This window comes from Microcebus murinus, chromosome 9, assembly GCF_040939455.1.
Source record: "Microcebus murinus isolate Inina chromosome 9, M.murinus_Inina_mat1.0, whole genome shotgun sequence".
Classification (NCBI taxonomy): domain Eukaryota; kingdom Metazoa; phylum Chordata; class Mammalia; order Primates; family Cheirogaleidae; genus Microcebus; species Microcebus murinus.
Window position 1 is genome coordinate 89461433 of NC_134112.1, and position 26843 is coordinate 89488275.

The window sequence follows — 26843 nt, forward strand, 5'->3', positions numbered from 1 at the left end:
AAACTGAGCAACAGCCACGACAGTGGACGCGAGCGTCTCCTCTCTGCGCATGCGCCCGCTCAGCGGCCTGCTTCTATTTATGTGGGGGATCCAACATGGCGGATACGGCGACCCTGGCGATGGCGGCGGAACCCATCAGAACATAGTAGCGGGGAAGGGGGCACGGTCCGCACTCACCGTGGCGCCGGCGGAGACGGCTGAGGGTGGTGGAGGGAAGAAAAGCGACGGAGAGCGAAAGGAAGGGCGGGCAGGCACGCAACGCGGCGTAGAAGTGAGCGCCGGCTCGAGCGAAAGCCGAGGGCCAGAACAGTGGGGATGGCGGAGCCGCGCAGAGTAGCGTTCATTAGCTTGTCACCGGTGAGGCGGCGCGAGGCCGAGTACTCGGGAGCTGAGCGCGAGCCCGAGTACCCCCGCGAGCCCCCCCGGCTGGAGCCGCAGCCGTACCGCGAGCCGGCCCGGGCGGAGCCGCCGGCCCCGCGGGATCCTGCCCCCCGCTTGGACGCGCAGCCCCCGCCGAGGGAGAAGCCGCTCCCCCAGCGCGAGGTCAGCCGCGCCGAGCCGCCCATGTCGCTGCAGCGCGAGCCCCCGCGGCCCGAGCCGCCGCCGCCGCCGCTCCCGCAGCTGCCCTTGCAGCCGCCCCCGCTGCGGGAGTCAGCTTCCCGGGCGGAGCAGCCGCCGCGGCCGCCGAGGGAGACCGTGCGCCTGGAGCTGGTGCTCAAGGACCCCACCGACGAAAGCTGCGTGGAGTTCAGTTACCCGGAGCTGCTGCTGTGCGGAGAACAACGGGTACAGAAGATTCCTCCCTCCTGCCCCAGACCCCGGGAGCCTCAGGACCCGCCGCCTTCCCCAGCTGGTTTGCACCTTCGGGCGCCCACGGAGCACGTCCCGGTCGCCCCGAGGGTGGGGTGGAGGGGGCAGGGGCCGAGCGGGTGGACGGGGCGGTGAGCGCTGCTTTGCTCCGCTCCCCGGGGTTGCCGAGGCTCTCACCCGGCCGCGCCGACACCCCCCTGCCCGCATTCGCTCCCAGCGCCCGCCGCGCCGAGCCTGTTTTCCTCTGCACCTTTCGAAACCTCAGATTTTCCTCCTTTCCTTTCTGCTCCCCACACAAAATCTTGGGGCCCTGCAAGCCGTGCGGCTGGGGTGCTCCTTGTGGCTCCTTGTGGCGCTCCAGCTGTCGTTCCGGTAGAAAGGAAGAGAAAACCTTGGGGGACACGCCCCCCACTCTGAAGCAGAGAGATTGTGTAACCCCTCTGGTATCATCCTCATCCTCATCACTATTTGTTATGCGGGGCGCCGTTGCTGCTGAGGTGTGCTTGCGTGCGTGTGGTATTTTTTTTTTTTAAATTCAAGGGGCTTTAAGAGTAAAGATTTTCCTAGACTAAGGATTCCACTTTAGGAATGGAGAAGCGGGTTGGTTATCTGGTTACGTATTTTTCTCCCTTGCGTTAGTATTGGTAAACCTTTTTAGTTTTGCTTTCTGTGGAGTTTGTTCATAGTGTAATTGAATGGGAAGGTGTCTCCTGTTTTATTTGGCGCCTACCCATTCTTACTTGAGTGTGTATCATTAGTTTATAGGAGAATATTATTGTATTTGGCCATTGAAATTTTTGGAGAATGATAAAAAACACTTAGCTTAGAATTTTTACAAACTTTATTGAAAATATAGAAGAATGCTTTTGATGTAATTGGTGAACAATGGAGATAGGACAGGGGTTTGTTGGGAATTTTAATTTTTACTGTCGTGGGTTGATGGATCTTTAGAAGTAAGTTAGTAAAGGAATTGATAGAGTAATAGTAAAGAAAGAGAACAATTTCCTCTGTTGTTGAGCAGTTATGCCCTTTATTAGGTTTTGCTTTAGCATAGGTCTAATGGACTCTAGAAAGTCACTTGTTTTGTTTTCATCAACTATCTTTATAGTTGAGGTGATGACTCCGTAGTCAAAAAATATGTTAAACAGTGTCACTGGATTTTGTTTATTTTATGGCCAGCTAATTTTTTGATCATTATTTACAAATGTTGTATGGTCAAATCTTGACTAAATTGTTTTCAGCCAAGATGAATTTCTAAGGGTTTAGATCATTTTGGTCACTTCCACATAACATATTGTCCTTTAGACTAATTTTACTGCTCCTCTTTATAAATGTGATATCTTTTTTTCCCAAAAGAGTATTGAAAACATTGGATTGGAGCATTTTTCAAATAAATTGTATTGATCTGCTATTCTAAGTAGGTTTGCAATTTTTATAAAGTACAGGTGAAAAGCGTTATCTTTGAGTAAAAATATATAATAATAGCTAACATTTACTGAGTTCTTAGTATGTGCTAGACATAGCTCTAAGCAAACACTGTACATGGTTTACCTAGTTTGGTTCAGCAGAACCCCATGAGGTAAGAACCATTATCCCCATTTTACAAATGTATGAAATTTTATTAGTATCTCTTTCCATAGTAGTACCAATCCTTAGTAAAGCAAAATTTCTTACAATTAACTTAATACAGTGTAAATTTAGAGGATCCTGCCAAAATGAAGTAAAATAAGAGTCATAGTAGAAATACAAAGTCCTCTATTACAACTCTTTGTGTGGTGTAATACTCGTGCCAAGGTAAATTAATAATAGACATGCATCTTTTAATTATAAAAGAGAAAGTTTAGGGAAAAAGTTCATTTTGACACCCTAGTTTTGTTAACTTGAGAATACCAGAACTACTACTTTCATGCAATAGGAGAAAGATGAATAATTCCATTTAATTTTTGTATTTACACTATCAATTTAGGAGTTTATTGGTCCAATTTTCTCATTGTATATTCAGCCATACATCTTTTGTCCTGTTCCACTGAACAAAAAAATCCATTGTTTATACAGTGCACCTTTGCAACAAAGATTTGCCACATTCGTCTGTGATTACTCCTATGAATATATTTATTGCATAAGGAAGTGTAGAAAACATCTCTAAGTAAAATTGTTCTGGATCCATGAATGGAAATCCTGAAGAGAGACCATCAAAAAGCACAATGTGAACATTAGGATTGGTCTGGAAAGTGGTGGTTCCCAAATCTGGTTTTTCCTTCCCTCTGAAGAAGGAGAGTCCATTTATTTTTAGGGATGCTGTAATATTTTCAAAATAGTTTTAATTTTGAGTTATTGTAATTGAACAGTATACCTTGTAGTAGGCTAAAAGTAAAGAGGGAAGGAAAAGAGATCTTGTAAAATTTCTTTCTGAATGAGATTTTAGTTCCAGACCTAAAGTTGATAGATGTGGAGTTGTGTAAAAAAAAAAAGTGTTACATGTGGATACCATCTATAATAGGGTATATTTAAATCAGCCCTAAATACTAAATCAACAGTAAAGCCCTGATTAACCAGAATGCAATCTGAACGTTTTCTATGCTCTATTTTTGTTGATGAGGAAAAGGACAATTAAATAAGCTTATGCTGGGAAAATATGAAAAACAAAATCACAGGTTAGCTAAACCCTTAATCTTGTTATCTTTATGCAGTCCTGTGCTGTGATAGAGGTGGTTTAGAATGATGACAGGCATTGGAATCATCCCTATTCTGAAAGATTAGTTTGTTAAACATTTCTGGCTAAAGGGTAATATTGTATTCTAGAAATAAGTTTGGCAGTGATTGATACTAAAGAAAACATTTTTTTAACTCTTAGTACACCAGAAAATCAGCTAAATTAGACTTCAGTAAAAGCATCTAACCTTCCTTTTTTTAACTTTCTAATCAATCTTCTGAAACTGGATAAAAATAGTATTTTTATCTATAAATAGCTCCTTGTTTTTACTTCTTTGTATATTGAAAAACCATATGTATAAAATGTGTCTGCTAACTTAGCAAATTCGAGGATGTGATTTATCTTTTTGTTTGTTTGTTCTGGTAAATGGATGGATCCTAGCTCTGTGTTTGCATGTTTTTAAACCATATATTATAATAAATTATTACTTCTCTCTGCTAGAAGGAAACCATGGTAATATAATCTTTTTGAAGCTATTTCACTTTTCTAGCTTTGTTTAAAAGTATTGTGTATTCCCTGAGTGGCTATCCATTGTCATGATATTGGTGATAGAGAGATTGTTCATACTGAGTCGCGAATAGCTTTAGTAGCTACAGATACTCAGCTGATAACTCCCAGGCAGATAATTAAACATTGACCCCAATTAATAATCTAGATATTCTTTTAGAAGCATTTTTTGACCAAAACAGTTAATCTTTGTTAGGGAAAATGGCAAACTAGAGTTATAAGTGGGATTTTCATTTTTTTAACCTAATGTTTGTGGGGTTTTTTTCCTTGTTATTTGGATGACGGTGACCATATGATCATTTTGCAGGTGAAAACAATTTGGATTGTTGGGTTCTTAGCCACTAAAAAACTGTGCAATGTGTAATATATATGAGTGAGTCCATTAAAACTGCAAATAGATTTTGCTATGAACCTTTATTTCTTTTTAGTTACTTTTAATGCTTCTGACTTATTTGTTTGTATTGGGAAAGATTGTCTTTCATTATTGATTAAATTTAAGGATATATTCAACTCTGATAATATTAATACAATTATATGACACATAACATATTTGAGTATAATTGTATGTTCAATTATATTACAATATAATTGAAGTAGTTGATATATAACAATAACAAATATATAACAGTAATAATAGTTGCAGTAATACTAATACTTCTATTTCTTTTCCCATTCACCTTGAATCAGAAGAAGCTCATTCATACAGAAGACCCATTTTATGATGAGCATCAGGAGAGGCAAGAAGTGGAAATGTTGGCTAAGAAGTTTGAAATGAAATATGTGAGTATAATAAACTGTTTGCTTAGGTCATTTTATTCTGTCGGCCTATTTCTGTGGCTAGCTGGGAGGGCTTATAAATATCTATTGCCTGCTTTCTTTGTTCTCCAAATTGAAACCAAATGAATGTTTAGACACTCAAATAAAGATGCTGATAAGTTGGTGATGGCTATAATAGTAGCCATTGTTTATTATAAGCCTTCTAGAGCCTAGGCAGTTTATTTAATAATTATATTATCTCTAATCCTTGCAATAAAACTACAAGCTCAATGATACTGACCACATTTTACAGATGAAGAAACTGAGGCTCTGAGCTTAAGATTTAAGTAAGTGATCTAAGGTTACACAGTGACAAGAATAGGCTGTTTAGTTCCAGCCCTATTCCACTACCATTGAGAACATTCTTTTAATTCTCTTGATGTAGTAGTTCTCAAACCTTCCTGCCCCTTGAATCAGACTCAGAAGCAGCATAAAAATTCTGTGAAAGTGTCATGTTTACTTTAAATATTTATGTGCATTCTATATTCTGTGCCATAATATATTGGTGTTTGTTTTCATATAAGAATAATTTTTAGTTACCTGATGGTTAAGTTACTTAACATTTTTCTAAAATTTTCTAGTGTAATTGACTTTGTAGGAAGCCCCACTCCTCACCCTATCTTTTGTACCATATCTTTAAGTACCTTTGGCACTTTGCTAAAATGTAACCTAGTTGAGAAATAAAACTTTATCCCTCTGATTTCTATGTGTGCATTGAACAGTATCCTACAGAGATTAGGACATCAGCTCACACTAGTTCTGTCATTCATATTGTCCTCGAGATGCAGCTAGAATCTTGGCCGACACTTGCTGGCTCCTTTTGATAATTAAGAAACTGTGGGTGGCAGAAATATATGAGAATAGATTGGGATTGGAATCAGTACTTTGCCACCTACTAATTATATCCTTTTGGTGAGATTATTTAACTTCTTTGGGTCACAGTTTTCTTATCTATAAATTGATTTTTATAGATTCAGATTTTTCAGAGACCCTTCTGGCTCTTACAGATTATATTCTGTGACAGTATAATCTTGTGAGATTATATTGTGATGTATAAAAAATTAGACAGTATTTTAGGATTTATACACGTTATATATTGGTTAAATTTAATGTTTTAACCAAGCAGTACATTTATGTGGCTCAAAATTCAAAAACTAAAAGAATAAATAGAGTGAAAAAATCTTCCTTTTGTTGTATTGCCCACCCACCTAATCCCACTTGCTAGGCAAGTAACATTCTTGGGGGTCCTAGAGATATTATATCTCTGTACATATACATCTATTCCTCCCCACTCCCCTTTATACATATTACAGAATACTATAGTAACTTCTGCTCTTTGCTTTTTGTGTTTACTATATCTTGGAGTTTGGGTTTTTTTGTATCAGGACAAAGAGCTTTCTCTTTTTTAAGGCTGCATGGTATTTCATTATATGGAAATACTACAATTTATTTAACCAGTCCTCAAATGATTTAGGCTGTTTTAAAAAAATTTGCTCTTACAAACAGTGCTGCTATAAATTACTTTGTAAAATGGCATTTTATACATTTTCAAGTTTATCTTTAGGACAAATTCCTAGAAGTGGGAGATTTTGGTCAGAGGATTTATGCATTTATAATTTTGGCATATATTACTAAGTTACCAGTTTCCACTTCTTCCAGGTCTATATTAGAGTGCCTATTTTGCTGTGGGTTACAAAACCCAGGATTAGAATTGCCCTTTGGGAATGGAAAGATTTGTAGCATATGATTCTGTAAGTAATGTGCAGTATGAGGGAGTATACTGCCTCAAAGTTAGCATTAAATTTTATTGGTTAACCCCTAGGATAGTACTTGGTATAGAATACCCAATGTTCTGAAGAAGTTGTTTGATATGTAAGATTGAATTTCAAATAACTTGGATATATTCAAGCATTGTCATTGTGCAGGGGTAAAATATTACTCTTGTTATAATTCAAATTAATGAGCTATATTTTGTCTCTAGATTTTTATTTTGCTAACTTACTGCCTTATTTCCATTCTAGTTAGAGATTTAAAATGTCTTACATGATGAAGGTTTTATGTGCATTAACCTAAAAGCAAGCCACTAGTATGAATATTAAATATAAATATTAATAAATTGTTTGGAACCTTTTAAGAAAATCATCAGGTCAAAAGTGACCTAAGAGAAGGTACCTTCTCCAGCTCTAGGATCTAGATCTAGAGCTTTAGGCTATCACAAAAGATCTTTCTTAAACAACAAAGATTTTCTTTTTTTTTTTTTTTTTTTGAGGCAGGGTCTCACTCTGTTCCCTGGCTAGAGTACAGTCATCATAGCTCACTGCAACCTTAAACTCCTGGTGTCAAGTGATCCTCCTGCCTCAGCCTAGCTAGTAGGTGAGACTACAGGCATGTGCCACCACGCCCAGCTAATTTTTCTATTTTTTGTAGTGATGGGGTCTTGAACTTCCTGGCTTCAAGCAATCCTCCTGCTTTAGCCTCCTAAAGTGCTAGTTGTGAGCCACTGTGCCTGGCATAACAAAGATCCTTACAGGTGTTCAGGGGTAGCAAAGTCAGATGTTCTAGTAGTTGAAATTGACAATATCAGAAATTATAGAGTATAAAATTGTAAAAGGAGTACCCTGGAAGGAATTTATAGGGTTTCCCCTCCCGTTCCATCCTATTTTTATGGCCTACATTATAATCCCTGTTATGTTGCTCTTATGCTTAGATAATGTGACATGACAGTTCATATTCAGCCGCAATTGCTAAATAGTTTTTTTCGGAAAAGGTCAATATGACTATTAAGTACTTATTTTTACCTGGAATATGCTAAATTGGTAATTGTACATAAGTCTTACTACATAGCTAAGTCCAAGTTTTGACATTTCTACCACTGTGTAGGCTCCAAATTTAGGTTGCTGCAGGAAGAGAGGCTCTTATGCCTTCCCTCATTCTCAGTTAAGGCTCCAAGTGTTTAGGCTAAACATTCTAGTTTCCAACTCAATTTTTAGGTGGTTTCTAGGTGGTTTATGCCTTATACTCTAGAGCAGAGAATAAGGTTCAGTTTGGTAGGTATAGACTTGTTCTTTTAGCCTTCTAGGACATAGGATAATCCGAAGTTGTTGGAAGATTACTCTTAGTGATTTTTCAGTTACCCCAGCCATCTTGAAAGATAATGCTATCCTAGAACTGGTTATAACTTCAGTAATCTAAATGAAAACACCTAGCATATTACCTGGTGCCTCTAGCAGGGGCTCTTTTAAGACGCTCTGAATCTGAATGACTGGGTAGGAAGACATGTATTCTGCCATGCATTTATTAACATTTCATGAAATTATAATATAACTTTAAAATCTGCTTACTGTGCTATACAGTCTTTGAATACCACCTTTTGTGCTTAGTTTTATGTGATTTTGGACTATCAGAGTCCTACTAGCTTCCTATTTATTTTAAAAGGGAGAATAGAGGTAGATTTGATGGTATAAAAGTAATTCTGAGCAGTCATATAAACAGTTGATCAAATGAAGTAATACTATTTTTACTCAAAGACAAATTATATTTCTAAAAAGATTTGATATCTCACACTTGCTGAGGGATTAAAGAGAAGAAAAAATAAAATAAAAAATTTGGTTTTCTTTTGTTATGACTTATGAAACTGATTTCATGCAGATATGTTTTACAGAATGGCAGTATCTTTGGATAACTGTATAATTGATGAATGACTTCTTCACAGTAAATACTACTCAATTGAGTGGAAAGAAAATTTTTTCTTAGAGTAATTATGGATTTTTTTTAAAGTGAGACTAATACAAGTGAGACTAATACAAGTGCATGTTTTGAAAGCATTTATGTATTCTTTCTGGAGTTTCAGGAATTATATCAGTTACTTACATATTAATTAATCATCCACACCTGTGAGGGGTTAGAGCTTCTTTGGGAACTTCTTAGGCTGGTTTTCCTGTTTGTTTTGGCCTTATGTTGGCTCTGGTCCCAAGAATCAACTTGGTAGAGCTTTGGGTAAAGGAGTTTGTTTGGGTAAACTTGTTAACACCACCAAAAAATAAACTTTGTTGCAAAACAAATACCATTATATTTAGGGTTCTGTAGACCAACAATAGTATGATATTATATATACAGCAATCACATAAAATAACCTTTGAAAACAAACAGAGAAGGAAGAGGGTCTTAAATAAAGGGCAAAGAAGAATTCCTAGCTCAGATAATAGTTTCTTTATTGTGGTTACCAATTCTAATTGCTTGTCATGACATGCCCTTTTAATTCTTTGGCCTCTTTGAGCTAAGTAAGTTTTCTTCAACCTCCTTTAATCCTTTAGGAATAATTGAGAATCAGCAATTTTAGAGACATTTGGGAGGAAGGTCTTAGATCCGTAAGTGGTGATTATAGAAATCTGTGGATACTATTTCTGTGCTGTGTAGTCAGCTCTTGGCTATCTTCCCACTGACTTGAAACTCTATCCTTTTCTAGTGGTAGGTTGAAGAAATAGGCATAGATGTAAAGAGATAAGGTTGTGGCAGGGCTGGGACAAATAGGGAGGCTTGTAATCAGGGGATGTTTTCTTCTCACTTATAAGACTAAAGTCTTTCTTAGCAATTAGTGTCATGCTGGCTCTGTTTACCAGAGGTGATCAATGAATGTTGGTTATTAGTTCGGTTAACTATTAGCTGGAGGCAGTGGGGTTGTCCAGTTCTAAGAACATCTTGTTTGCTTATTTCCCAGTTTAGTGTTACAGTATAATGAAACTGCATTGGCTTGAAACACTGATTATCAGGTTAAGCAAGTACTAGTGACTCAGTAAGTAATATTCTTCTGAGTCACAGTGAACTAGTGCCTAAAGGAATAGATATAAAGGGGGTTCTTCATTTTATAAGTAGCAAAATTCCAGGGGTTGTTTGTTTGGAAAATATATTTTGATTTTTATAATATCTATTTAATGTAAAAATTATGTGATAACACCTGCAAAAGTCCAGAAAATTTATTAAGTATGACTTTGATTCTGCTGCAGGGATTATATTTGCTAAGGATGCCTAAATAGAGAGTAATTCAAAATATGTCTGTCTTGTAGGAAATATACTACAATATAATCCTTTATCTGTCTATCTTAAGTTCTTTTATGTTAAATTTTAATATTTGTGAAGTAATTTATACATTCTGTTTTGCTGTCAAAAGTTTGGTTCCAGTTTATATAATTTGCACATCATTGACTTTCAACATGATGAGGTAACTGGAGAGTGGAGAATAGAAAGGGAGGTAAGACAAGAGGCAGGTCAGGGTAGAAGTTTTCCAGGAAGTCCAAAAGGTGAGGAAAAGTAAACTATGGCTAGAAAACTGTTCTCTAGTAGCCTCTGTAATGAAGGCGGGAATGGGAATGTACCTAATAGGAAGTGCTTTAGTGGAGATCTGTTAATGGGAGGATTAAAGCTGTTGGAACCCTGGCTTTTGGAGAGTAAGAAAGAGCTACTCAGGTGTGTGTGTGTCAAATACAGGTTTTCTCAAGCTCTTGTCCCATAGTGGGACTAGGAAACAGAACCATATGAGGAGTCCAATACTTTGGTATTGAACAAATAATATTTATTGTATGAGTAGTACATGTACTTAATAAAAATTCAAAATATGCAAAAGATAATGTGATGAACAGTAAATGTCCCTCCTGCCCCTGGCTCCCAGCTAACCAGTTCTTCCTCCAGACACTGTGAATTTCTTGTCCAAGAGAGTATATATAGGCATTTACATATTTCAAAGTTTGTTTTCTTTTCACTGTAAAAGAATGTATAAATACAGATAAACAAGAAGAAGAAAGTAAAAATCAGCTAATCATCTGTAAGCCTACTACCGGGTAGGACTACAAAATAGTTTGATGGTTTGATGTGTGTCCTTTTGGGACTTTAAAAAAATTTATGTGCAGTTACATATGTGCTTTCTTTCTCTTTAAAAAAAATTGTTAATCACCTGAGCAATACACGAATATGTTCATGTATTAAAAACAAATTCAAATAATACATGTTAAGCCAAAGTCTTCCTACATTACTGCCTCCAATTACATTCCTTCTCCACTGATAACCATGGTTGTCTGCTTGTTGTGTATTCTTTGAGTATTTTATACATAGCTATAGATATATATGGCTGTTTTGTGTTTTTCATAAATGAGATTATCCTGTTCGTATGATAGTGGAAAAAACAATCTTGTTATTTAGATGTTGTCTCCATGATTACCAGTTAGGTTGAGCACCTTTTCAAATGCCTAGGGAACAGTGATATTACCTTTTCTGTGAATTGCTTTAACTATACATAACATTTGGTAAACTGCTTTTGTTACCATCTATACTAATAAGTACTCTTCTACTACATTGTTTTTAAGTGGCTGTTAATATAAATGGGTATGTTATAGCTTTTTAATGTATACTTTTACTGTGATGCTATATCAATTTGATGCTTTGTAAAAATCTTGTTCTTTTTTAAGAACATATTTTGGGAGGCATTTTGGTCACACTAATAATATTATCAAGTAAAGCTTTATTTTGTTTACTCATTGATAAGATTCACACTTATGTAACAGCACTAACCATTTTATTGCAATACTGGATTATGGACTCAAACTATTAACAACAGTCATAATTTCCAGTGGAAATAAACTAGTTATGTGACTAGACATAGATGTTCCTAAATCTAATTACCTGAAAATTATCTGCACTTCTGCATATATCTGATTGTCTCCATTACAACACAACCTATCTGGTTATTTATTAATAGTTTTTCCCAGATAAATCTTATAGGCAGCTAGTTATGCCTAGACAAAAAATATGTTAGGAGAGCAGAAAACAATCATTTTCTTTGTGATTTTAATTAGAAAGCATTTTGGAGAAAAGATTTAAAACTTAGGCTGATCTGTGAGGGATGGGAGGATTCAGTGAGGTGTAAGAGACTTCCAAATAAAGGGAAAGCACCAGGAAAGGTGATCACGTGTGTTCAGGGGACAGTCGGTAGTTTAAATGAATCAAGTGTTCACGTTGGAAAATGGTGAGAAAAAAGTTGGAAAGATAGCACTTGGTGAATGATCATGATTGGTACTTTAAATATATATTTTATGTCCCCAGTAACTGGTGACTTTCTTTCAAATTTCTGTGTTTTTTTTTTTCCTTTTTAACTGATCTCCTCCCCAACTGTGTTAATTCCCCATACAGTAGCCAGAGGATTTTATTAAACACTAATCTCATCAGTTACCTCCTTGTGCTGATCCTTTCAGTGGCTTCCATTAGTGCTTAACTCCACTTGTGTTCATCTGGGTGTCAGTGTCTTAGCAAAAACCCTTGATTAGGGCCTCTGGTTAAAAAGATCTCCATACAACCTGTCATTTTCCTTTCTACTGTTTATAGCTACTGTAGCTATTTGTTTAATCTTTCTCCTCTCCTCTCTGTACTTAACTGCTTGTGTGTAACTATAAAATGTACAAAGGTTGGCATGTGGGGAGTGCTTAGTAAATTTGTTGAGATTATCTTATTTTAAGTTTCTTGAGGACAAGGACTTTTCATATTTAAATTCTTATATTTTAACATATTTCTCCCTATGGCATAAGTTCTTAACAGATACTTTTGAGTCTAAGTAGTAGTTTGAAGTAAGCTATGAAACTTAGTCAAATTATTGGGTCAAATAAGATAAAGATAAGAAAAGTCTCTTGGCAGATGATTCAGATTGCTTTCCAAAAGGTTTTGTTGGTATACTCTTATCAGCAATGTTTGGGCAGTCCTATTTCTGCTCCATCCTCCAAAATTTAAAAGTTTGTAATTTGATAGGTAAAATTTGTATTTTACTTTAATATCATTTATTTGATTTATTAATCATTCTCTGTTGAGTTGTAATGCTTCCTTTTTCATCTCAAATTCTTATATAGTAGAGTATATTTCTGAACAGTGCTGTATTATATTCCTGCTGTATCTATGTTGACTCCTGTAACTTTAAAAATATTTAATATGTGGCAGGGCTAGTTCTCTTCATTAGTTTTATATGTGTATTTTTATATACTTCTTAGAGCTCTCCCTCTCTCACTTTTTAGGGTGAAGCTGTCCCTCGTGTACTTAACTGCTTATGTGTAACTTTTTCACAATGGAAGTACCCCTTCTGATCCTACAAGTATCTGTTCCCTTCCCCTGACTTCTGATTCTCACTGTAATTCCATAACCAAATGTAGAGGTCTCAGTTTGCAGACCTGGCAAAATAAAAAAAAATAAAGACAATTTAGCATGTATGTTGCATCTAAGCATACATATATGTTACATGTGTATGTATACTACATCTGTATATATGCACATGTATGTATGTATGTATGTTGCTAGTTGGTATTAATATTTCTTTTTTTTTTTTTTTTTTTTTTTTTTTTGAGACAGTCTCTCACTCTCTTGCCCGGGCTAGAGTGCAGTGGCGTCAGCCTAGCTCACAGCAACCTCAAACTCCTGGGCTCAGGCAATCCTCCTGCCTCAGCCTCCCGAGTAGCTGGGACTACAGGCATGCGCCACCATGGCCAGCTAATTTTTTCTATATATATTTTTAGTTGGCCAATTAATTTCTTTCTATTTATAGTAGAGACGGGGTCTTGCTCTTGCTCAGGCTGGTCTCGAACTCTTAAGCTCAAACAACCCACCCACCTCGGCCTCCCAGAGTGCTAGGATTGGCCCAGCTGGTATTAATATTTCTTGAGAAGGATTGTCGTTCTGAGATTATGTCTTCCATGGCTTCATTTAGCAAAATAAAAGCCTTGCCACCTTGTGTTAGTCCCTAGAATTGTTTGGAAACTTTTACCTAACTTGTAAAATCTAAAAATATGGGAACTGTTACTTTATCTCACACCATAATTGCCTCTCTTGGTGGTGATGGTATAATAACAGTGTAGTTTTATCTGCTGAAAAGCATACAGTGGAATCATAGCTTATGTGGGGATAAGGTTTTTTAATGTCAGTATGTAACATAGTAGTCAGTATTACCTTTGCTTTACCTGTAAAGCAGTGGCACCATGTTGGAGACATCTCTGATAAGTCCAGCATACTTCATTTTTCCCTCAAGCACTGGGACAGATCACTATTTCTTTGCATGGAAACAAGATGAAGCAGTTTGTCTTTAAGGGCCATGTGGCATACAACTTACTCATCTTTAACCATTAGAATCACACTTTACATTGAGAGGTATACACTGTGAGAACTAAAATGAAACTAGGTGGTAGAGATTCACATCTTGCACTTTCTGTTTTTTGCAAGGCTCACTATGGCTCATTGGTGACATATTGGTTGGCAAATCCTTTGTACTAATTGTTTTCTCTCTTTCCCCCTCTTTGTGAGCATCCTTTTCCCCACTCTGGCACCAAAAAAAATCATAGTGCAGGGAGATGTGTTAGAAGATGCTTAGTTTAGTTTAGAAAGTTTAGTTAAATTTGGGCGAGTAAATTTAAGTATCTAAAATGAGTCTTGAAAATTAAACTAACATACCATACTTGTTTTAGTAGTGCCCTGATAATTGTAACTGCCTCCACTGAGCTTATACATAACTTTCAAAATACATGAGACATTTTATACCTGAGATATAATGAGTTCTTTATAACTAATCAGCCAGAGGCCAAGATATGACCTGAATAATGAAATCTACAGTGTTTTGTTTCATTGTTGTTTTACTTTTAAAGACCTTTTTATTTAAAAAGAATTATAGAATCACAAGAAGTTCCAGCAAAACACACACTCAAAAAAAAAAAAAACAAGAAGTTACAAATACAGTACAGAGATGTTGCTTGTGCCCATCACCCAGCTTCTCCAATGGTGATATCTTACATATTTATGGTTGTCCAAACTAGGAAATTGACATTGGCACAATTCAAGTAACTGGACGATAGACCTCAGATTTTACCAGTTTTTGCACATACTTATATTTCATTTTCTTGTAGGTATGTCTATGTGTATAATTCTATGACATTTAAAAGATAATTTTAAGAATAGTTTTAGATTTACAGAAAAGTTGCCGAGATAATGCAGAGTTTCCATACAGTCCTCACCTTCTTTCCCCTATTGTTAACATCTTACGTTCATATTGTTTATAACATTTGTTATAACTAAGGAACCAACATTGGGACATACTATTAATGGAACTCCATGCTTTATTTGGATGTTACTAGTTTTACCCTAATGTCCTTTCTCAGTTCCTGAATCTCATCCAGGATACCACATTACATTTAGTTGTTATTTCTCTTTATTGCTCATCAAGACTATGGCAGATTTTCAGATTTTCTTTTCTTTTTTTGAAACTGAGTCTCACTCTCTTGCCCAGGCTAGAGTGCCGTGGCATCAGCCCAGCTCACAGCAACCTCAAACTCCTGGGCTCAAGCGATCCTTCTGCCTCAGCCTCCCAAGTAGCTAGTACTACAGGCATGCGCCACCATGTCCGGCTAATTTTTTCTATATATTTTTAGTTGGCCAATTAATTTTTTTTATTTTTAATTTTTTTATAATTATATAATTTTATAATTATATAATTCCAAATTCATTGGAACCCATGGCCAATTAATTTAGTTTTATTTTCAGTAGAGACAGGGTTTTGCTCTTGCTCGGGCTGGTTTCGAACTCCTGACCTTGAGCGATCCACCCACCTCGGCCTCCCAGAGTGTTAGGATTACAGGCGTGAGCCACTGCACTCGGCCCAGATTTCCTTTGTTTTTGATAATCTTGACAGTTTCGAAGAACACTGGTCATTTTTCATAGAATGTCCTTCAATTTGGATTTGTCTGATGTTTTTCTTGTGCTTAGACTGTGTTATAGGCTTTTGAAAGGAAGACCACAGAGATAAAGTGCAATTTTTATCACATCGTGTCAATGATACATGCTATCAACGTGCCTTATCCCTTTTGATGTTCACTGTGATCACCTGGTGAGGTGTAATGTTGGCCAGGTTTTCCACTATAAAGTTACTCTGTCCCCACCCCTATCCCTATTCATACTCTACTCTGGAAGCAAGTCACTAAGTGTAATTTACACTCCAGATGTGAGGGGGGGGAGGACTTAAACCCAATCTCCTGGAGGAGGGATTATCTATAAAAATTGTTTGAATTCTTCCAACAGGTGTTTTTAACTTTATGGAAACAGCATGAATACTGAATGAGTCTAACGTATCTGTTCTTTGCAGGGTGGGAAACCCCGTAAACACCGGAAGGATCGGCTACAAGATTTAATTGATATAGGCTTTGGCTATGATGAGACAGATCCATTTATTGATAACTCAGAGGCTGTGAGTAATGCATCTTTAATATAGCAGCAAATTCTTTGTGTGGAATAGTAGAAGTCAAAGGTGAAGTCAGTTAAATAAAAAATAGTTCAGTGAATGTTTTTATTTGTGCTTTTTAAAGCTGTGTTCACTACTTAAAAGATTTTTTTTAAGAAAGAATACTGCAGATTTAAAATTCTATAATGTTGGGTTGGTCAGTGGTGAGTCATTATTACACTGTTATACTAAACCATGTTTTAGCAAACTTTTTTCCATAAAGGGTCATATCCATGTAGTAAATATTGTAGACTTTGTCCTGGGCCATATGTTTTCTGTCACAACTACTCAACTCTGCATTGTAGTGTGAGAGCAGCCATAGACAATAAGCAAATGAATGAGTATGACTGTGTTAAAATGAACTTTATTTAAGAACTCTGAAATTTAAATGTCATATAATTTTCACGTGTCACAAAAATATTAATCTTTTGACTTTTTTCCAATCATTTAAAAAATGTAAGATCCCTTCTTAGCTTGCAAGCTATATGGAAACAAACTGGCAGGCTGGGTTTGGCCGGCCCAGTGCATGATTTGCTGACCCTGTGCTCTACCAGCAGTGTGGTATTTTCAGTGTGCTGGACTCCTTTCCAGTTCCTAAAGGAGTTCCTTGAGATCTTCAATAGTTGCTCATTTTCAGACATGTGTAATTAGCATTGATTCTGTCATAATCCGTTACCCAAACTGAGAACAAAAAGAAGTTTAATGAAAGGGAAAAAAGAAAAAATTTCTAACCAAATGCTGAAAACCAGTGTATTAAACTAAATGCTTCTCAATCAGGGATGAAAATCGGGGGTGAAAAATATTGGTGTATTTGTCTTAAGTCAGACTTACTGAATTAGAATTTCTGGAAGTGAAGTCTCTAGATTGTTCAAGAGATTTTTGGTGTTTGTGGGTTTTCTGGTTTTATTTTGGGTGTTTTCTTATTATAAAATTAATATATATTTATGGTAAAGCAACAATAAAGTGCAAGATAGTGACGAAGTAGAAAGTAAAGTACCTTAAAGGCCTCACACCCAAGAGGTAAATACTAATAAGTATCTTGTGTAGTTGGCCAGAAATTTCCATGTATATTAAGTCTACAACCTATTATCCTTTTTTAAAATTAACACAAATAAGATTATAGTATCTATCATATTTTAGACATTGCTTTTCTATTAAAATACAACATATTTTAATATTTACATATCAGAACATTGATATATTTTAATGACTGTTAAGAATATGCTTAAATTATATAATTTATTTAATCTCATTTGATGTACATCTAAATTATTTCCAGTTTTATATGCTTAGAAATAATTGGGCATCTGTGTACATTTAGCATCTTAAATAAATGTGTATGAAGAATATTTATAGAGTGCTGCAAATGTATGGGTAGGATAAATTTCTAGCAGTGGAATTTATTGGCCAAAGAGTATTTGCATCTTGAATTTTTATTAATATTCCCAAACTTGGACAGGTGTGTTTTGAAATGACTTCCAAGATGAGAACCACACTATCTTGAATATTGATGCCACTGGCTTGAAATTAGTCTGGTAGACATCTTTAAAATATACTTAATTTTTTTTTATTGCTGCCATGCCTTACTACAATGGTGGTATACTGAATGCCAGTCTGTATCACCAGCCTGTTTTCATCAAGCCCTACAGCTTTTCCCCAGGAATCCTCTTTCTCTTATAAAAGGAAGAGGAATTTAGGAGAGCATTTAGGGACTGTGGCAATCCCTAGATCATAGCAGATGAATGAGGGCAAGTCATGTTTTGCGATACGTAAGGTATATGTTCTTCCATTCTTATTAGTAATCTAATCCCTGGGATTATTATGTACTCTGCAATGTGCAGTGATTACTAGGATGCACAGAAAATGACACTAGGTTACTATTACACTACCCATAAATTAGTATGTCTTTTTCCTGTTGCTACAGTGCTTGGTTATAAAGTTCTAAAGTATATTCAGGTAGGAGAGTGATAGGAAGAACTTCAAGCATGAGACATACCGGATACTTTGTCATACTCTTAAATTATTTCTGGTGTCTTGACATAAACTTGTTTGTCATAACAGGCAGCCTGGTCTGTAGAAGTAACATGTTGACGATGCCCTGTGAAGTAGAGAAGCCCTTCCTATTACCAAAAAGGTCATCAACCAGTATGTTAGGGTGTGGAATGTTTTCAGGAGTCTTGACCTTGATTTGAATCTCAGTGCAGAAGTCCTAGATTCTAGTCATAACTCTGTTTCTAATTCACCATGTGACCAGGAGCTAGTCTTTTAGCATCACCCAGTTTTCTCTGCCATGACTTGCATATCCCCCAGAATTCTGAGACTCAAATAAGGTAATGAATGTGAACATGCTGAAAAGCATAAAGTAGGTGAAGTTTTAGATTCATAGCAAAATTGAATGGAAAGTGCAGAGAGTTTCCATGTATACCCTGCCCCCATACATGTACAACCTCCCCTACTATTGATGTCATGTAGCACAATGATACATTTGTTATAATTGATGAACTTTCATTGTGACACATCATTATCACCAAAGTCCATAGTTTACATTAGGGTTCACTCTTGGTGTTGTATGGGTTTGGACAAATTAATGATGACATGTGTCTGCCATTATAGTATCACACAGAATAGTTCACTGCTGTAAATATCTTCTGTGCCCTGCCTATCAGCTCTCCGCTCCCTCCTAACCCAGGCAGCCATCTATAATTGGATTATGTATCAATTTAGTGAGTGTGACCAGTATTTTTAAAGAATTGGAGCTATCATAGTACATCACTAGTAGATTATATAATTTTTATTGTGTGTGTGCTGGGTTTTGATGTGTAATGTATTTTTCACCTGGGTTGTGGCAAAGAATATTTGAAACTACTGCTTTTAGTAAGTAAGGATAAATTTTGTGGGTATAAGTTTATAGTTAGTTACTGACATTTGTAGGACAAGGTAGGTCCCTGTTTTAAAAGAGGAAATTGAACTAAAATACAAGTTGACTTGCAAAATAACTTCAGTATCATTACCCTAAACATATTATTTGCTTATTTTTATGAGATAATTCAGACATAAAACAATTATGGGCAAACAAAATGATTTTTTGTTCTTTTAGCTGTTTGTGTTATCAGTAAGCTTTCGGTGTTGGTATATTACTTGATAGAGTGAAAATAATCTGTTTCTAATTAATTTTCAGAATCATGTACTACTTACTACTAAAAATACTAAAATAAATGCTTTTGAAGATTATTTTTAGTCTCACATTTATGCTGCCAAATTGTAAAAGGACTGAAAATGTTTTTATTATTAATACCAAGCATCAGTAACACTTTTTTATTTAGATTTCCCTTTAAAATATTACTAGAACTTTGTGAAGTAACGTCCCTGTTTTACAACCCCTGAAAAATTGTTAAGTGATTTGCCATGGGTCACAATAGTCATTGGCAGCAGATCTAAATCCAGGCCTTCTCATTCTCAAGTTCAGTGTCCATTGCATCTGAACACATTCTTAAATGGCTAAATTAAATATTCATGAAGAGTTTATTCACCAGAAGGGTGTTCTGATACGGAAAGCTGAGCAAAATATTGCCTGGGAAGATAGAGTTTGAGCATGTCAAAACTGCCCTGTATACTGGGTGATGAAAGTGTTTACCATGTGAAGAAGCTGTTTAGTGTGTTGGATGGGTTGGAGGCACCAGTAACTTTGCCATAAACATATAGAATCGCTTTGGTAAGGTACTTAGCTGGTTTTCACTTATAAAATGGGAATAATATTTGCCTTTCTTGCCTTACAAAGGTATCATGAGGACCAAATGAAATAATTTATATGGAGAAGCATTGAAAATTTTAAAGCATTGTACAAGTACATGTAAGCAAAGAGTACAGGTGTATTTTTCTTAATTGCAGTTAAACATTTTCAAAATAATTACTACAAAGTCTTTTCACTTTTAATCCTTCACTCCTTACATCACTCCTTTACTTGCAAATTGTACTGGCCCTTTTCTGTGAGGTCTTACCTGTAGATCTTTATAGTAGTGTATCAATTAGAATAATAAGAAAATAGTTCATTTTCTTCCTTTTTTTCCTTCACTCATTTTTTTTTTAATTTTTTTTTATTTCCTTCACTCATTTTATTTCTTTTTAATTCAGTGTGATTAAACTGGACACTCTTTCCTATTTCATTCTCCATATAATTTAAAAGAATACAGGTTTAAATTACAACTTTTGTATGTAGCCTTAATATTCTTACAATAACTAGTAAGATGTGTATGATGCATTCCTCATCCATGGCAAAGAATTTTCCTTAAAAGTCTGACTTTCTGAAAGACTAGATTTTATGAAGAACCTCAAAAGTAGAGTTCTGGGGGCCCCAGGTAGCAGATACCTCTCAGCTATTAGATAAGTAGTTTCTTTTTTCTTTCCCCCTTTGAACCCCTTCATTTGGTTAAGATTGGCCTTCAGTTAATGTTTGCTTTTTGTCCATCTTCATCAGATGAGATAATGATAAACCTTAAAATCCAGCCTTGGGGATGTAAATCTGATTTAGGCAATTTGTGTCCCTTGCTCCAAGCAAAGTGCCTGGCTCATTCTAGGTCCTCAAATATATGCTTCCTGAGCTGGGTATTTGTTTTTCTGCTTCTCTTTAAAATATATGTACTATTTTTCTTTTAAATGTTTAAAAAATTTTCCCCACTTAAAAGCATAGAGCTAAAATAGATAAAATAGTTTAGTTCCTGTTTATAATCTCCTTAAGAATAAAATTTCATACTGATATGGTGGGAAATGAAATTTGTTCCTTATCTAGACACTTAATCATCTGTTTTTACTTTTTTCAATTTCTCATCAGACCCACTTGTCATTAAGATTAGTAACAGTGGGCCAGATGTGGTGGCTCATACCTGTAGTCCTAGCACTCTGGGAGGCTGAGGCAGGAAGATTGCTTGAGCTCAGAAGTTTGAGACTAGCCTGAGTAAGAGTGAGACCCCCATCTCTACCAAAAAGAAAGGAGGAAATATAAAAAAAACCAGCAGGGCATTTCAGCACACGCCTGTAATCCCAGCAACCGGGGAGGCTGAGGCAGAAGGATCATTTATTTAGAGCCTAGGAGTTGGAGATTGCAGTGAGTTACAATGATGCCACTGTACTCTACCCAGGGCAACAGAGTGAGACTTTGTCTCAACAACAACAACAAAAACAAACAACGCAACTGAACACCCCTCCTCATAAGCCCCTACCCCTTCAAAAAATGAAAAAAAAAAAAAAATAGTAGCAATGGGACAAAAAAAAAAGTAATGGTAGCTATAATCTTTCAATTTTTCTCAGTAGTTGATATATTTAGAATTTGCTTTATTACTACAGAAGTTTCTTTCTTATATATATTGAATGATCAGAGCTAATTTTTATTCCAGGTGTTAACTTTTTCTAAATTTATTTCATAAATATCCTCATTGTAGTCAGTTTTGCAGTTAGGATTTAAGGAAGATGCTGCCATGGTGAATGAATTTTTTTGGCATTTATAGAGTTAAAGACAGTAGGATATAGCTTAAAATTTTTTTTTTTAATCTAGTATGATGAATTAGTTCCTGCTTCTCTGACAACAAAATATGGAGGTTTTTATATCAACACTGGCACTCTACAGTTTCGCCAAGCTTCAGATACTGAAGAAGAAGATATTACAGACAACCAAAAGCACAAGCCACCCAAAGTGAGTTTATCTGACATTGCAATGAAAACGTTCAATTAATAGTGTATATATATATTTTTTTCTTTTTTTTAACCAATTAAAGTATGTGTTTTGCTGAAGAGTATATATTTTTTGAATGTTAACTTGTACTACAACTATGAATGTAAAAAAAGGAAAATATAAACCATTGTTTATCAAATCTGTGGTTAATTATATATTTTAAAATTATGTAGATATGGAAAAACTGGTACTTATAGTAGAATTATATTTTCTTTTAAAACTTCTCTCTACCTGTGTGGTTTAATAATCTGTTTCTGGTATAAAATTAAGTTTCTAGGATAGATTAAGATTTATTATAGAAATAATTGTTAATAGCTGTTACCTTTCCTAAGATGTAATTTGTAACTAATTCTATAGAGTTTGCATGTACCATATTTGGGAAAGGAATAATGTTGTTAGATAAATGTTTCTTGAAGTGTGGTCCAAAGACTGACTTGTACCAGTTACTAAAATGCTTGTTAAAAATGCAAATTATGAGGCCTACCTCAGATAACTGAATCAAAACTAGACCACAGATTCTTGTGGATCACAAGAATCTACATTTTTAACAAGTAATTCTAATGCACACTGACATTTGAGAAAAATGGATCCTGGATTGCTAACATCAAAGAGTAAAGCATTGATACTTAGATAAATGATGCATTCTTTTATCATTTTGCAGGTTCCCAAAATAAAAGAAGATGATATTGAGATGAAGAAACGGAAGCGGAAAGAGGAAGGGGAAAAGGAGAAGAAGCCAAGGAAAAAAGTACCCAAACAACTGGGGTATGTTAAATTAAACCTCATAAGGGAACTAGTGTCACAGGGTAACTGTCTCTCCTTTTAGAAAGATATATTCACCATTAATTAATTCAACTTAGCTGGGTCTAATTTAATATATTATTTATGAATATTAATGACCGTTAACTTATATTGTAATAATATTATAATATTTGTTAGTAAGCAGAAGGCTTTGTCACCTTAGAGACTCATGGTGTTTTGGATCAAATTTATAGATTGGTCCATTAAGTATTTTGCTTATTACTTTTTACCAATAAGAATAAGTTTGAAAAGATAGTACTGAACAAACCGTTTTTTAAGTTTTTGGTACTGGCCGAGTGCAGTGGCTCACTCCTGTAATCCTAGCACTCTGGGAGGCCAAGGTGGGAAAATTGCTTGAGCTCAGGAGTTCAAGACCAGCCTGAGCAAGAGCAAGACCCCGTCTCTACTATAAATAGAAACAAATTAATTGGCCAACTAATATATATAGAAAATATTAGCCGGGCATGGTGGTGCATGCCTGTAGTCCCAGCTACTTGGGAGGTTGAGGCAATAGGATTGCCTGAGCCCAGGAGTTTGAGGTTGCTGTGAGCTAGGCTGACGCCATGGCACTCACTCTAGCCTGGGCAACAAAGCGAGACTCTGTCTAAGACTCTGTCTAAACTAAGCTTCGCTATTTGGGGATTGAGGAATAGCAGTAGCCTATACATAAACAGTTTATGGCTGTAATGATATAAAAAAATTCATTGATTTTCTTTAGCTATTTTAACACTTGTGACTTTAGGTAATGATGGTGCTGCTAGAAACCAAGTAAAATTTCTCAAAAGCCTATGTCAGAAGAATAAAATATTTGTACCATAGAATCAAAAATTACCAATTGCCTCTACTTCCAGGGCCTTTTTCACAGAGCTAAGGGAAGGACACTTATGAGAGGCTGAGTTTTCCTCCTCTCCTTAACTGGGAGATATATTTAAATTTAGGGCTATCAGTATCCAGAATGTCAATGTAGGGAGATATTTCTCCCCTCCAAAACATAGGATTACAGTCATTAATCATGACCTTGAGTCATTAAGAAATCATTTTTTAAAAAGCTATATATCACTAATGGTTGTCTTAAATGTTCATTATTTACAGGTAAACTTCTTTGAAAACATAGGCTACAAGTAATGCCTTTTATTGAATTTATTTTCTAAACTTTATAACTTATTTATTCAGCAAATATTTATTAAGTACCTGTTTATTTTTTTAAGGCACTGTTGTAGGTTTTGGGTATATAACAAAGACTGAAATATGGGCCTACCTTTAAGGTATTAATGATCTTTTAGATTCTGTAGTTCACATAGAAGCATAGGCCATAGGATTTAGAAAATATTTTTTTGAGGGAAGTGATAGTTAAACTGAGATCCTCCCCACTGTTCCTCTAGGGAGAAGATTATCACCAAAAGTTACACATACCTGTCCGATTGCCTAACATGGCTGTTTCTAGTATGGAAAGAGAAACATAATCAGAAGGCTGTAGCAGACAGATTAGGGTCTAGGAAGACTACATGGAAGTGAGTAAAGGCTCACAGATAAAGACAGTGGATTTTGTATTTCTTTGGCAGTTTGCAGCACAAGCCACCTGGAGGTGCCATTTGGAGATGTATGATGTGAACTTGGCTGGTTGTTAGGCGACTCTATTTTCAGTTAAAGTGCTAAAGATCATTTTAAAAAAAATGAAATCACATAGCCTATTCAATCACTTTTTTTCTTCACAGAGTTGTGGCTCTAAATTCACACAAATCTGAAAAAAAGAAGAAACGTTATAAAGATTCTCTTATAGCTGCCATGATACGAAAATTTCAGAAAGAGAAGGATGCATTAAAGAAGGACTCTAACCCTAAAATCCCAGTGACCTTATCACCCTCCTCTCTGAATAAACCTCCCTGTGCTCCTGCAGCACTGGGGAATGACATCCCGGAACTAAATCTTAACAGCACTGATCCAGACCTTCCCATTTTTGTTAGCACAAATGAACATGAACTATTTCAGGAAGCTGAAAATGCCCTAGAGATGCTAGATCATTTCGACTTGGACAGATTACTGGATGCTGCTTCTGATGGTAGCCCCCTATCTGAATCAGGGGGAGAAAATGGAAACACCACCCAGCCAACCTACACCTCTCAGGTTATGCCCAAGGTGGTACCTACACTCCCAGAGGGTCTACCTGTACTTCTTGAGAAACGTATCGAAGACCTGCGTGTAGTAAGTGTAATAATTCTCTTGACTTTTATTTGCTCTAAAAATACAACAATAAATGCTTTTCTTTTAAAGACAAAAATAACCCACAATCCTTCTAACAACCTCCTATTTTTTATATTTCCTTTTAGGCATTGGCTATTTACCTTATAAGTATTTTTTGCATAGGTTTCATAGATTTAATTTTTATGAGCTACATAGTTACATAAATACAGTGAAGAAGAGAGACTACAGTAACATTGTAGAAGTGTACCTAAACTTGGTCCAAACTGTGTTGACATCTAGTTATTTTATATAATATTTTTCCAGCTAATCAGCTTTAGTAAGCGTGCATCGTGTTCCTACTGGGACAAACATAAAAATTGAGCTTTGTAGCTTGCTTAAATAGATTACATTCCAGATTGATTTAGATTCATAATCTTCATTTGTTTAACTAGCTGCATATCCTGTTATATATCTCACATATTTTGTTTTAAAATGTGCCAAACCTTGCTTAAATTGTCCTTTTTTGATTACTTAAGCATGTTTGAACTATTCCATATTTTAGTCATTTTGGGGCCCCCCCCATTATGAAAGTAATACAGGCCGGGCACAATGACTCATGTCTGTAATCCCAGCACTTTGGGCAGCCTAGGTGGGAGGATCACGTGGGCCCAGGAGTTTCAGACCAGCCTGGACAATATAGCCAGACCCTGTCTCTACAAAACCTTTTTAAAGATTAGTTAGGCATGGTGGTGCATGCCTATAGTCCCAGCTACTTAGGAGGCTTAGGAAAGAGGATTGATTGCTTGAGCCCAGGAGTTTGAGGTTATAGTGAGCTATGATTGGGCCACTGCACTCCAGTCTGTCCAACAGAGTGGGACCCTGTCTCTAAATTAATAAATGAATGAATGTATGAATGTTAATGGGATTGTAATGTATGGGCTTATTCTACAACCTGCTTTTTTTCTCCTAGGAGTTCTCTATTTAAATCATATTTTAAAATTTATTAATCTATCTCTGTGTTATATTTGTTTTGCTAACCGTTTTCTGAATTTTAAATATCTGATTAGAAGAACAAGATATTTATTTAATTTTTCCAACAACTGGCTCGTGGATTTTATTTCTCAGTCCTGTACTTTTTTCTATTTTTTGTTCTTCAGTGTTTCTTCTGAGGTCTTGACTTACTAGTTAGATCCTTTATATTTTTACTTATTTTAATCTACTTCATCCATCCAGGAGTTAGAGAAGTGTGTTAAAATATCTCATTGCCATTGTTTCTTTTAGTTATAACTTGTCTCTACCATAGTTTTTGCTGTTTATTTCTATGCTGGTTATTTGGTTCATGGAATTCTTGATGACTATATCTTCATTATGATGATTTTTAATTTTGTGTGATTTTCCTGTAGACTCTTTTCTCTTTGTTTATTTTTGCTTGGTAGAACTTTCCCCATCATTTGCATTTACTCTGTCACTCGGGTTGGAGTGCATTTGTGTGATAATAGCTCACTGTAGCCTAGAACTCCTGGCCTCAAGCTGTCCTTCTGCCTCCTTCCAAAGTACTGGGATTACAGGCATGAGCCACTGGGCCTGGCTTGTCTTCAGTCTTTTTGAGTTCCCTTATTTTAGCTTATTCTCTTATAGATAGAATAGAAATGAAAATTTGTTTATTGACCTAATTTGAGGCTTTTTTCTCTTAACAAAAGATTTTATCTGACCTCAGTTGTTGTAATTGGTCTTTATACATTTTCTTTTATATTCTGTTTTATTGTTCCCTCCTCCTTAGTTGTCATTCTTTTACTATTTTCTGTGCTTGTTTTTTTGAAAAGTATATAATCTGTAGTTTTATTAATCAAATAGATCTCTTATTTAATCTTTTCAACTTTATGTATGAAGTATATATATTATTTCCTTTTTATGGATAAGAGACTTAAGTTTAGATAGGTTAAATAACTTGACCAAGGCCACACAGCTAGTAAGCGATGGAGCCAGAATTTAAACACCAGCAT

The 26843-nt window shown here is 35.9% G+C and overlaps 1 protein-coding gene across 4 annotated transcripts in view; it reads left to right on the forward strand.

Moving 5' to 3' along the window:
• Positions 1-26843, forward strand: part of UBN2 (ubinuclein 2) — a 70865-nt gene continuing 44022 nt past the window's right edge. For 2 of the 4 annotated variants that reach the window (XM_012767973.2, XM_012767975.3), the window contains exons 1-6: positions 1-786; positions 4718-4810; positions 15999-16100; positions 21682-21819; positions 22520-22623; positions 24375-24861. In XM_012767973.2, the coding sequence (XP_012623427.2) occupies positions 316-786; positions 4718-4810; positions 15999-16100; positions 21682-21819; positions 22520-22623; positions 24375-24861 (1395 nt within the window). In that variant the 5' untranslated portion in view covers positions 1-315. Of the gene's footprint in view, positions 787-922; positions 1308-4717; positions 4811-15998; positions 16101-21681; positions 21820-22519; positions 22624-24374; positions 24862-26843 lie in introns of those variants that run through there. The other 2 variants (XM_012767977.3, XM_012767976.3) reach the window with 2 other exon arrangements.